General features: G+C 33.6%; 2 protein-coding genes across 2 annotated transcripts in view; both read left to right on the forward strand.

Moving 5' to 3' along the window:
* The window catches only part of LOC119645119 (frizzled-2-like), a 220,597-nt gene extending 214,723 nt beyond the window's left edge, over nucleotides 1-5,874 (forward strand). Inside the window, exon 6 of the mRNA XM_038045049.1 lies at nucleotides 3,505-5,874. Within this exon, the coding sequence (XP_037900977.1) occupies nucleotides 3,747-5,855 (2,109 nt within the window). The 5' untranslated portion in view covers nucleotides 3,505-3,746 and the 3' untranslated portion in view covers nucleotides 5,856-5,874. The remainder of the gene's footprint in view (nucleotides 1-3,504) is intronic.
* On the forward strand, nucleotides 5,788-6,617 carry LOC119645120 (glycine-rich RNA-binding protein 5, mitochondrial-like). Its single transcript, XM_038045050.1, has one exon. It carries the CDS (start codon nucleotides 5,883-5,885, stop codon nucleotides 6,156-6,158), a length of 276 nt encoding a protein of 91 aa, XP_037900978.1. The 5' UTR covers nucleotides 5,788-5,882; the 3' UTR covers nucleotides 6,159-6,617.
* Nucleotides 6,618-12,653: the final 6,036 nt, after the last annotated feature.

Genomic DNA, 12,653 nt, shown 5'->3' on the forward strand with positions numbered 1-12,653 from the left:
ATCTTCATTCTCAAGCAACCAGCGTAGGAAGAACTGCCAAATATATCGCCGAAAATTTGAGCTCAGCCAAAAAACACACGAACGGTCGACAAGCATTGCCAAATCCATTCAGTATTTGAAATGATGTTCAAGAATGTATAAGCTTGATGGGGTCTCTGAAGCTTTCTTTGTGGCAGTCCAATAATTATGACAAAATGCGTATAGACACACGCTTTAATAGGGGATATGAAGAAACATGAATACGCTAAAATATTATAATTTCATAAATAGCTTCCTTAAAAGCCAGATAATTTCATTTGATTACAAAATAACCATTAATGAAACAATTAATGATTATAACTGACCCATTATAGATCCATTTGTGAGGGATTAGTCAATGTTATATATAACTTTTCAGTTGGAGAATACGCATCAGTGTTTACATACTCTGTGTTCCATAGATTTGTTTGCGAAAGATTTTGACTAAGAATCTGAAGCAAATGTTGATCGAGAATTTCGTATAAATAATCGATGGACTTTACTATAAAAATCGTCGCGATAGGCCGGTAACTTTCACTTAAAACTTGACAGGCGTACAATTTACAAACTACTTTGCGAGTTTTGCCCATTATGTAACGATTATTAAAAACTCATCTAAGACCAAATGTAAACTTTTCACATCTCGCATCTGTTGATGAATGCTTTAATGTTTTCATACTCATGTACCACAAGTGGTTTTAAAATAAAAATAGTGCGGTCGTATATAACACGCAGAAGCGTGAAGGGCTTAAGATAGACCCAATTTTTATTATATCGATCGATTCAGAATCATAATCTGAATTGATCTAAGCCTGTCTGTCCCTCTGTCCGTCTGAAGTCTGTTGTGTTCAAGCTACAGGTCGCAATTTTTGAGATATTTCGATGAGATGTTTTGATTTTTGATATTTAGTACAGTGGCGGTCTACTTTTTCGATCACTCCTCATAAAATGCCCTATTTTGAAAAGTTATTATATATATATACCCGTATTAAGCCCTTCACAAATGGTGCACGGGCGTAGAGCGTAAAAATGTCTAGCATCGCTCTACCCGATCTGCATTATTAAATTTTGCATTTATGCGCATAGAAAGATGCGAGACGCTCTAAAATGAACACATAAATCCAAATGTGAAAAACAAAACAATCTGTGAAATTGTTTATTGCTTTCATTATTTAAGCGATATTGGCATCTAAGCGTAAATTGTATATTGTTCATATTACAGATTTACGTATAGACATTTTCTTATAAAGTATTACGTAATATACTTCCCTATTGTTAATAATAGGAAATAATGCGAAAACATTCTCATTGAAATTTTTTCATTAATTCTTACGATTTAATCTATCTGTCTATATATAGCTTACCTGGTGACGAGATGTTATTCACGTATATGTTTTCTCGCTTTCTCGCTTCATTGTCTACATTTTTGAGTTATAACTCTTTTAGCAAAAAAAAAAATAATTTGCCTTTGTTTGCCTCGTGTTTCTTTTGTCATTTTAAATGAAATAAGAAAATTTATTTCTTCAAATATTATAATGGGCTGTCAAGTTTTGATATCGATAACTCTTGCCAAAGCTACCCAATATGTAGTTTAGCCGCATATGTGTGTATGCTCGTATTATAGTATTGCGGTTTTTGTTTTCGTTATGTAGGCTACTGTGCTACCATCTGTATGTATAGTATGGTTGTTGTTGGTTGTGGTTTCTGAATATGAGCACACGGTTTCCTTTTCTTTTCTTTTTTTTTTTTTTTTTTTTTTTCTCTTTTTTTCCTATTTTTATATTATTGACATTTCATGTGGTCTCTCGATGACACATGAGCCACCAGCCCTTCACCGATTAATAACGAAAAGACTGATTGTGAACTTTATCTATCTTTTGATTGATTTTGTGATGCTGTTAAAGGTAATTCAATATCCGTAACATATATGTTATGTATGCATACATATTTACACATACCTAGATATGCAAGTAAATGTTATGAACAACCAATCGAATGGAAGTCACGGTGAACACTTGGTAGAAAAAAACAAAAAAAAAAAAAAGATGGAAAAAGGATTCAAGTGCATGGCTATGTGGTTCCTTATAAACGTATCAATAACGAAGGACCTATCCATTTTTAAATTTTAAAATACAAATTACATTTGAAAAATCGAATTTGAATAAACGCTTAATTAAATGCATATGTCCCTTCCCTAATCTCTGTATATTTTTATTTCAAATAAAAATGCATTTCCCTACGTAAAGCGTAAATGATGATAATGATAATCATTGAAATTGAAATTGATAATGAAATGGAAAGCTATCACTGACCGGTAATCATCTTCTAATCTCTTCCCCTAATTTCTTAGCGAAATCAACGTCTTTCGCTACCGCTGCTAGCAGCTAATAATGAAAGCTTTGATTGCAGACACGTTGAAGAAGATTGTTGACGAATCCCAGTTTAATCTCGGAAATCAAGCGCAAAGTTTTCAAGTGCTTTGTTGTTTTGTTTTGAAATATTATTCATTAAGGAGAAAAGACAAACGAGAAAAGCGAGAATCAAAAGAATAATATAATAACAATTTAATATTCTCATCAACTAGCCCTTCGTAAAAATTGTGCGGCTTTCCTTTTTGGTATAATTTATTGAAATCTTTTCCCGCGCGAAACGTAAAAGAGCATTCAATTGAGTTTAATTAATTTTTATAGCATTTATTTCAACAACATTACTCTCCTTCGTCAGCTATTTTCAACACGACTTAAGTATTATAAATAAAACTAAAACCCTCTCTATACAAAGTGGCAAAGCGTTCAGTTTGAAGTTCGTTATCGCTGTAGATGAGCCGACAGTGGCAACAGCAGTCGTTTAAGTCTGTCAAATTTAATAAAAATCACTGATTTTGATTGATGTCTTTTATTGAGTTACACACAACGTATGCCTATATGACGCGATACCAACATATGTATAAAATTTATACGCATGTACACATGCATGTGTCCATAAAGCGTACATGTGAAGCTAAAACAATGGCAACCTAGTGAAGTAAATATTTGTTCACACACTTACTTATCCATAAGAACGCAGTCAATAACAACATGTTTTAAGTAATAGAGAAACAGGAGTAGCACAAAAGGAAAAAAGGGTTCGATTATGTGCGTGCGTGTGTGTGTGTGTATGTATGTGTATGCTATAATGATGAGTACGCGTAAATATGCACAGCTTGAATAAATTTATATTTATATATAAATATGTATGTATATGTATGTGTACGGTTAGTAGAAGGGAATTTTTCGAAAGAAAAATTTAGGGGGCCACTCGTCCAAAGACGTACTACATACATACATACATGTGCTCTTAGGGTGTAACTAATATGACAAACGTCACTTGGCATCTGCGAAAAAGTGACGTGACTCTCGACGTGAAGTTGTATAAAAATGATAAAGCTTTGAATAACAACAAAAACAAATCATTAAAATAAAATTTATTCGGTTTTTTTCTTTACAGTCATCCTGCAAAACTGAACATCTCGAAATTTGACGCTCATTTCTGGCAAGACTTAAGGCCTAACCTTCACCGAGGTTTTTCAAGAAAATTTTAATGTTCTTGTTATTTCTCAAAAAAGGAAAAAACAATATCAGCAGGAAAAAATTGGAGTCTGTAGATCTGCGCGCCTTGTGACTTTATTAATCTCTGCGCTACGAACATAAACACTATTTTTGGCTAAAATACATAATACCATATACGCAATGTCGCTCTATCAACGTTTACATTCTCTCACCAGGGCGCGTACAGTGTTTTGTGTAATCGCTCTATTGGTTTTGATTTTCACGCACAGCAGTCGGGCGGACGGCTTACAGCATATGACCGATAATGGTGGTGCAGTTGGCTTGGGTGGCAATATGGGCCTTGGTTCTCATTCAATGGAAGTAAGTCCAGCGCCTGGTTATGGATTGCCTGCCATACCGAAAGATCCAAATTCACGATGTGAAGAAATTACTATCCCCATGTGCCGAGGCATTGGCTATAATATGACTTCTTTTCCCAACGAAATGAATCATGAGACACAAGATGAGGCTGGCTTAGAAGTTCATCAGTTTTGGCCATTGGTGGAGATTAAATGTTCACCCGACTTGAAATTCTTTTTATGCTCGATGTATACACCCATTTGCTTGGAAGATTATCACAAGCCATTACCTGTGTGCCGATCCGTGTGCGAAAGAGCACGCGCTGGCTGTGCGCCTATAATGCAACAATACAGTTTTGAATGGCCTGAACGTATGGCTTGCGAGCATTTACCTTTCCATGGTGACCCTGAAAATCTGTGCATGGAACAGCCTTCTTATACTGACAGCACCGGCAGTTCGGGCTCATCTTCGACAGGCGGTTCGGGTTCCGGACGTGGTGATTCAGTAGGAAGTACTTCGTCAACCGGCGGCGGCAAACGCAAACAGACTGGTTCAGGTTCATCGGGGTCACAAAAATGCAAAGGAAAGAATTCAAAAAACTGCCAAAGCTCCCTAGGAGAAAAAACAAACGCAAAGGAATGCACTTGCACATGCCGCCCACCGCTTATACTCCTGGGGAAGGAAGCTCTGATGCAACAGCCACCCATGCACTATCCTTGGTATCAGAACTCGACTGTGGCAAGAATCGCCGGCGTGCAAAATTGCGCCATACCTTGCAAGGGACCATTCTTCACAAACGACGAAAAGGAGTTCGCCGGCATTTGGATAACCCTCTGGTCGGGCCTATGCTTTTGCAGCACTCTCATGACTCTAACCACGTTCATCATCGACACCGAAAGGTTTAAATATCCCGAACGGCCTATTGTTTTTTTGTCGGCCTGCTACTTTATGGTCGCCGTAGGTTATCTATCTAAGAATTTTCTTCAAAATGAGGAAATAGCCTGCGACGGCCGTCTACTTAAGGAAAGTTCAACGGGACCACACTCGTGCACCTTAGTATTCCTGATGACATATTTCTTCGGCATGGCCTCATCTATATGGTGGGTTATTCTAAGTTTTACCTGGTTTTTAGCAGCTGGCTTAAAATGGGGTAACGAAGCCATAACCAAACATTCGCAATACTTTCATTTAGCCGCCTGGTTAATACCCACAGTGCAATCGGTAGCAGTACTTCTATTGTCAGCAGTGGATGGTGACCCAATTCTAGGCATCTGCTATGTGGGCAATTTGAATCCGGACCACTTAAAAACTTTTGTATTAGCTCCATTATTCGTGTACCTAGTCATAGGTACCACATTTTTGATGGCCGGTTTCGTTTCCCTGTTTCGCATACGTTCAGTTATCAAGCAACAGGGAGGAGTAGGAGCCGGCGTCAAAGCTGATAAACTTGAAAAACTTATGATACGTATTGGCATATTTTCCGTGCTTTATACCGTCCCAGCCGTTATCGTTATTGGTTGCTATTTATATGAGGCCGCATATTTTGAAGATTGGATTAGAGCACTAGCTTGTCCTTGTGCCCAAATTAAAGGTCCTGGTAAGAAACCTTTATACTGGGTCTTAATGTTAAAATATTTTATGGCTTTGGCCGTTGGAATAACATCCGGCGTTTGGATATGGTCTGGAAAGACATTGGAAAGTTGGCGCCGTTTCTGGCGGCGTCTGTTTGGCCAGCCCGATCGTACAGGTGCCAACCAAGCGCTTATTAAGCAACGTCCACCCATACCACATCCTTACGCCGGTTCGGGGATGGGTATGCCGGTAGGTTCGGCTGCCGGCTCACTGCTCGCCACCCCTTATACGCAAGCTGGCGGTGCTTCAGTGGCTTCCACTAGTCACCACCACTTGCATCATCATGTTCTCAAGCAACCGGCTGCCAGTCACGTATGACATGGAGAGTCAGGCGGAGCTTCAACAATGGGTGGTGGCAGTGTGCTAGGCGGTCCTGGTACTCTCATGAGCACAGCGGGCAATAGTGTTGGGGCTCCACCTGGTAGCTTAATGCATAGTTCTGGTGGCGGCGGTGGTAATGCCAGCGTTAATACACCTGGCAGTAATGTATATGGCAACGGCAGCGGCGCTGGCAATGCTGGCAGCAATAGTACAGCTCCCGTTTCGGTAGTAGTATCATTACCTGGCGGCCCAGGCGTCCAGCACCCGGGTCAGGCATTAAGTGATTATGGTCCTATATAGTTAATGGTACGACCGGACACAAATCATTGGGTATCTACAAGTAGTTTTAGTCAGCTGTAAAGTGTGCAAAAGTGAAGCGATATAAGTAGTTAAAGTAGTAGTGTTTCTTTCATATAAAAAAAACTTTGCCGTTCGCATAAGAGAGTGAAAGGAACTGACTCATGTTGTTGCCATCATCTCGAGAATTTCTCCAAAATACTATGAAGAAATTTACTTTCAATTTACACTTCCCAAACTTGCCCATCTTCCCCAAAATTTCATCTATCACCGTGCTCTCTCTCTCTCTCTCTCTCTCTCTCTCTCTCTCTCTCTCTCTCTCCCTCTCTCTCTCTCTCTCTCTTTCTGTTTCTCTTTCTTTCTTTCTTTCTTTCTTTCTCTCTTTTTAACCCAAAAATAAGACGCCATATTAATTTATAGTTTACATTTTAAAATTTATATATAATATGTATAAAAGAAAAAGAAGAAGAAAAACATAAGAATAAAAACATAAAATTAAGCTTATACTATAGTGAAACACATCTATTTGTAATTAATACATAATTATATAAATCTAGTCCACACATTTCTAAGCGAACTACGTAACAACCACAGAAAGCACAATACTTATACACTTTAAATAAAAACAACAAAGCAAAAAAACAAAAAAAAAAAAAAAACTATAAAGTATTTTTAATTTTTGAAAAACGCTTATTGAAAATAAGCAAGCATCATACATACTTACATACTACCTTATACCTATATTTCGTAGGAAATTCTTTTGTAATTTTATGATTTAATATCTCCTTCATATTATTATCATTTTACTAAAATTTTGTCAACTAGACAGACTGATGATCTTTGCGCAATAACAAATAAATGGAAAAGAATGAAACGAATTTCCTTTAACAAAGAGTAGTACAGTGAAGATGTTTTCAGAAAGGAATTAAAATTACATTTTGCCACACTGCCAAAAGCCAAGCCATAATGTATAAAGCAAGAGATAAACAAAAAGTATATCAAATAAATCGAATATATATAAGAATAATAATAAAAAAAAAAAAAAATAAAAAAAAAAATTAAAAAAAAACAAAAATTAACAAAAACAAAAAAAAGGAGGAAATTCAACACCTGTAATATAAATCATAAATAGCTTTTAAGTGGAAAAATAAATATAAATAAGAAGAAAATGATAAATTTTCTTCATTTTTTACGACCGTAGGATTAAGAAAACGATAATAATATAAAAACAAAATGTATATGTATGTATATATATATATACGTACATAAAATATATAGAAGAATGTTACATACATATATATATATGTATATATGTATGTGTGTATGTATACATATATATACAAAAGTATATATATATGAAAAATAGCTATAGTAACGTTTTCAATAAAACTGTTCCCTGTGTATATATACATAAATAAATTAATGCATTTAACAGAACAAAGATATCGGTTGACATGACGACGAAAAGCATTTAATTTTAAATATAAATAAAGAAAATTAATTTTTTTATATATTCAAACGTAGCGTCCAAACTAATCATTTATTGGAAGAACCCTAATCCTTCTATACATACTTATATATGCTTGTGTAGAATTATATTTTTTCTTTTCTTTTTTTAATAACATATATATATTTAAAAAAAAAAAACAACAAAAAAAAATTATTTTGGAGTACACCTACTATTTATAATTTAATTATAAAAAAACATCCTTTAAACGTCAATGTATAAGAAAAAAAAAAAACAATTTATTATAATAATATTCCTTTAAAAAATTGCAATAAATTATAATATATATATACATATATATACATACATATCTATATATATATATATATATATATATATATATATATATATATGTATATATATACTTATATATTAAATAATAAATATTAAAGTGTTAATTTTTAGTTTTTCATTTGCATTTGTTTTACTACAATTTTATTTCATTATTATTACTTTCACTTTAGTTTACCACTTCATGATTCCGATCATAGCACCTGGATAGTCCATATATGCTTTATGAACGTAAACTTTTCAGATAATTTATAATTATGTACCTATCCTTTCGTCCAGCTGTGCGGTACAAACTGACTATTGTTACATATCCCACTATAAATGATAAACCATTCATAAGATTCCGATACGTGAAAAACGATAGGAATTTTCGTTATAACAGCTGATCATTTAAAATATTGTAAAAATAATGAACAGTCCAGCCCGTAGCAATAAACAAAGTATTTTGCTATGTTTTATACATACATTGAAAGGATATCGCATCGCATGAGGAGGCGCGTAGAATGCGAGTTTTTCAATTTAATCGCACGTATTCCTTATTTAAAATCATAAGTCAATAAATCGCTAAATCGCCAAATTGCTGATACTTACCTTAAAAATCTATTAACATAAACATTAGCATATGCTTCACCTTAAATGTATGATAATTCGAATATTCACAAACCTTATGCAGTTTCATATGAATTTCGATGAAAGAAAAAAACGAAAAAATTAATTTACTCATATTTAGTTCATTTACTCAAACCATTATTAAATATCGTGCGCTATCATCCTGCATATATTTATACAACTGAGGCAGTAGTATGGGAAGTAGTTGAAAAAGTGAACCGATTTCAACTATTTTCAATAGCGTTCAAGAGAATAACACGGACAGACGGATAGATAAGTATAAATACATTCTAAAGACAATTTCAAAGATTACACAATGTGACTTTAATAGTCCCTGTGTTGACTTAAAATTTGTGGCTAAACCAAAACTTCCCCTCTAACTTTTATACTTGCTCGCCATAGGACAGACGGTACAATAGGTTCGCAGAATAATTATTTGGAAACCTGGAAAGGAAAATTGCCTTACCCATGAGATTCTTCTATCAATTTAATATTTGTATCATTAACGTAACGGTCGTTCGAAATTATGTCACATAACCACGAGCATACATACACGTCAAGTGTTGGCAAATTGTGTAAGAAATTTTTATAAATACGATCGAATGAGTTAAACTTTGTTCGGTTCTGGGATCAAATGTCCAAGAAGAAATAATGGTAAATATTAATATGTTCGGCCCGAGCCGAATACAAACCCTTTTCTTATCTTCATTATTTTTGATTTAGTTTAAAGTAAGTATATTTTATTTTTTATTGTTTATGTTTTGTAAAAATTTGATAATTTTTCAAAATCCATATATAAAAATGTATTTGTGTGGGAAGACAATTTGAGAATAAAAACTTTTTAGTGCGGAAATATTAGATGACTAATATATAGGAAGGAAATCGAAAACTGTTATCAGCCGCTTTTTTTAAATATCATGCATGGTTTATTTGTTTGTGTTTAATTTAATTAAAAAATTTTAAAACTTAATATAATTTAGGAAATGAAAAAAGGAATTTTAGTAAAATTATTCTGAAAATATAATCGAAACAGCATAATTCTGCCCCACTATAAGAAAAAATTAATTCCTCCACAGCGTAAATCATAGACTTTAAAAATTGAATCGGACCTAACCTCTTAGAGTAGTGAGGTCTCTTTCTATTTTCTCTCTCTCTCTCTCTCTCTCTCTCTCTCTCTCTCCCTCTCCCTCTCTCTCTCTCTCTCTCTCTCTCTCTCTCTCTCTCTCTCTCTCTCTCTTTCTTTCTTTCTTTCTTTCTTTCTTTCTTTCTTTCTTTTTCTCTTTCTCTCTCTTTCTCTCTCTCTCTCTCTCTTTCTCTCTCTCTCTCTCTCTCTCTCTTTCTCTCTCTCCAAGCCGTATATCGTACGACAAAACTTAATCTATATTAATAATTCTTCTCAGTGTACCTTAGGATTAACGTAATAAAGTAAGAATAAAAAAAATAATAATAATAATAATAAGATTGTAACGAATATACGTAAAAGAAGAGACAAAATAATTTTCAAAATGTAACAATATTTAAATGAAAACCAAGAAAATGCAACTAATAATAAAATTTAAAATTATACAAACTTAGGCCCAAAGTTATTACATTTTTTTTGTAGAATAATCGTTAAAAATTAATTAACGTTTCTAGAGTAATCGGAAGCGAGTAGTAGTTTTTTTTTGATCATTTTTGATTTATTTTTCCTTTTTTCAATGCATTATTAAATTATTGGCCTTAAGCCCAAAATTTAATGAAAATAAGAACCATATTAGGCACGGCTTAGATGAAATCTTTCATATATTCAGTCATTAATTATTTGTAAAGAAGTAGCAAACGAAAAACACAAAAAAAAAAAAAAAAAAATGTAGATTTTAAAAGAGATATCCATTAAGTTTACAATTTCTAATATTTTATATACAATAGATACGCATGCGTGACTGTATGCGCATGTCTAGTGGTTAACGTGAAATTTTGTACAGAGAAAACGATAGAACAACAACAAAAAAACAAATACAAACAACTTTGACTAAATGTTCTTAATTACAAGGCTTGACACATTTGATCATCTCTACTACGTCCAGTTTGAGTAAATCCAAGCATACGCAACTTAATTGTTTGTGCGTCTACCAAATATGTATAATTCAAAGACAAAAAATATATATTCCCTTAGAAGATAGTTAACTCTTTGAAATGCCTTGTTTGTAATTGATATTCAATCTCTCTCCTTGCTTGAGAAAGACTAACAAGAATATTGAAGGCAACTTTAACTCTCAGAAAGAAAATATGCAATTAATTTTATCCACTATTTAGTTTTAGATAAGATGATCATATTTAAAATTTCTCACTGCATCTTAGGCATTTTTACTTTTTTTCTATTATAACTAATGGCTGAAATATTAAAAAATAGCGCCGAGTTCTGAATTGAAATATGAAGATACAATGAATTCAGCATTTCTCTGCAAACATAATTGTTACGCTCAAGAGAAATTCACTATTCCAGTTGTCATTACAGCCGACACCGTTTATGATGCAGGTTAGTGCAGACGTATATAGCACGCAGAAGGGCTTAAGATAGACCCACGAGAATCATAATCTGAATTGATCTAAGCCTGTCTGTTCCTCTCTCCGTCCGATGTCCGTCCATGTAAAGTTATGTTCAAACTACGGGTTCCAATATTTTGAAATATTTTAATGAAATTTGATAGAGTGTCGCGTTTTAACCCAAGAACGAACGCCGTTGAAAATGATTCGGATCGATCCACTTTTTCAACACGCTCGTTGTATGGGAAAAAATTGTAATTTTCAAAATTTCTCGACAAAAGTGGCCAAGTAAAATTTCGACATTCTAAATCGGTATGAAAATTTTGCATCGACGCGGGCAATTTTTAAATTCCCTCCCATTTAGCGAAAAGTGAACTTCATACGACAAAAAGGCTTCATGATGAAAATTATATCATAATAGGGACTTAACATGAGAAAAATTAACTGTACCAAATTTGGAAAATCCCGACCTATTTTTTGCAACCTACCCTACCTGCTAAAAGGATTTCCACGAAAATTGATTCTTTGCAGAGCAGAATAGTCCATGCTTTAATAAGTGGTGATGAAAATTGACCCATAATATTATAATTTTATACAAAAATAAGAATTATGTTACACAATGTGGTGTAGGGTCGGCCTATAATGTTCATACATGTTTTTAAATCAAATATACGAAAACATGACTCTTTCTCTCTCTCTCTCTCTCTCTCTCTCTCTCTCTCTCTCTCTCTCTCTTTCTCTTTCTCTTTCTCTCTCGCCCCCCTCTCCAACCATTCCACCTTTTTGCTTTCTTCTTATCACCTCCTACTTTATCTAACATTTATTAGAGCGAGATAAAGATAGGTAGAGAGAGAGAGAGAGAGAGAGAGACTCTAAAATTGAGAACAAGTATTATTACCGCCCAGAAATAGTGCACATATTTCACTTTTTCCGACTTTTTGCACTTTTCTGCTTTACTTGAGTTGATGGACATCGGATGGATTCTTATTTACATTATCTCTCACTAAAGGCATAATAAGTGATTTATAGACATAGCTATGATCAATTCGAAATTGAATTATCTATATATCTTAAAAGTCCTTGCTATGAACTGTTCTATTTAACTTAGGGAGGCGTATCGTTCATGTTAAAGTAAAAAAAAAAAAAAAATACAAAAACTCTAACAACGTTCGGCCATTTGAGATCAATGCAAGGAGATCTTGAGGTTGGCGTAATAGTGCTTAGAAAACCTTAGGCATCCCCTTCCTAATACAAAAATATTTGGCCTTTTCTGAGCTATGCCAAGTTTTAGTTATCTTTTATAAACAAAATCATTTTTAAAGAAAAAAAAAGAAAACAAAACGTATACGATATTTTTAAATGTAGTTTTATTTTAATTACTGCTCTTTGTTTTTATAAATGTAAAACAAAGTGTTAAAAAACTTTTACAAAAAGGTAAATAAATAAAATAAAAAGAGTATGAATATCACAACTTTTTGTATAAATAGAATAAATATACGTATATTGTGTGTACTATGTTTGTATGTATGTATGTGTGTCTGTTATGAATATTTAGAAAAAAAAAA

Source organism: Glossina fuscipes, unplaced genomic scaffold, assembly GCF_014805625.2.
Source record: "Glossina fuscipes isolate IAEA_lab_2018 unplaced genomic scaffold, Yale_Gfus_2 1, whole genome shotgun sequence".
NCBI lineage: Eukaryota > Metazoa > Arthropoda > Insecta > Diptera > Glossinidae > Glossina > Glossina fuscipes.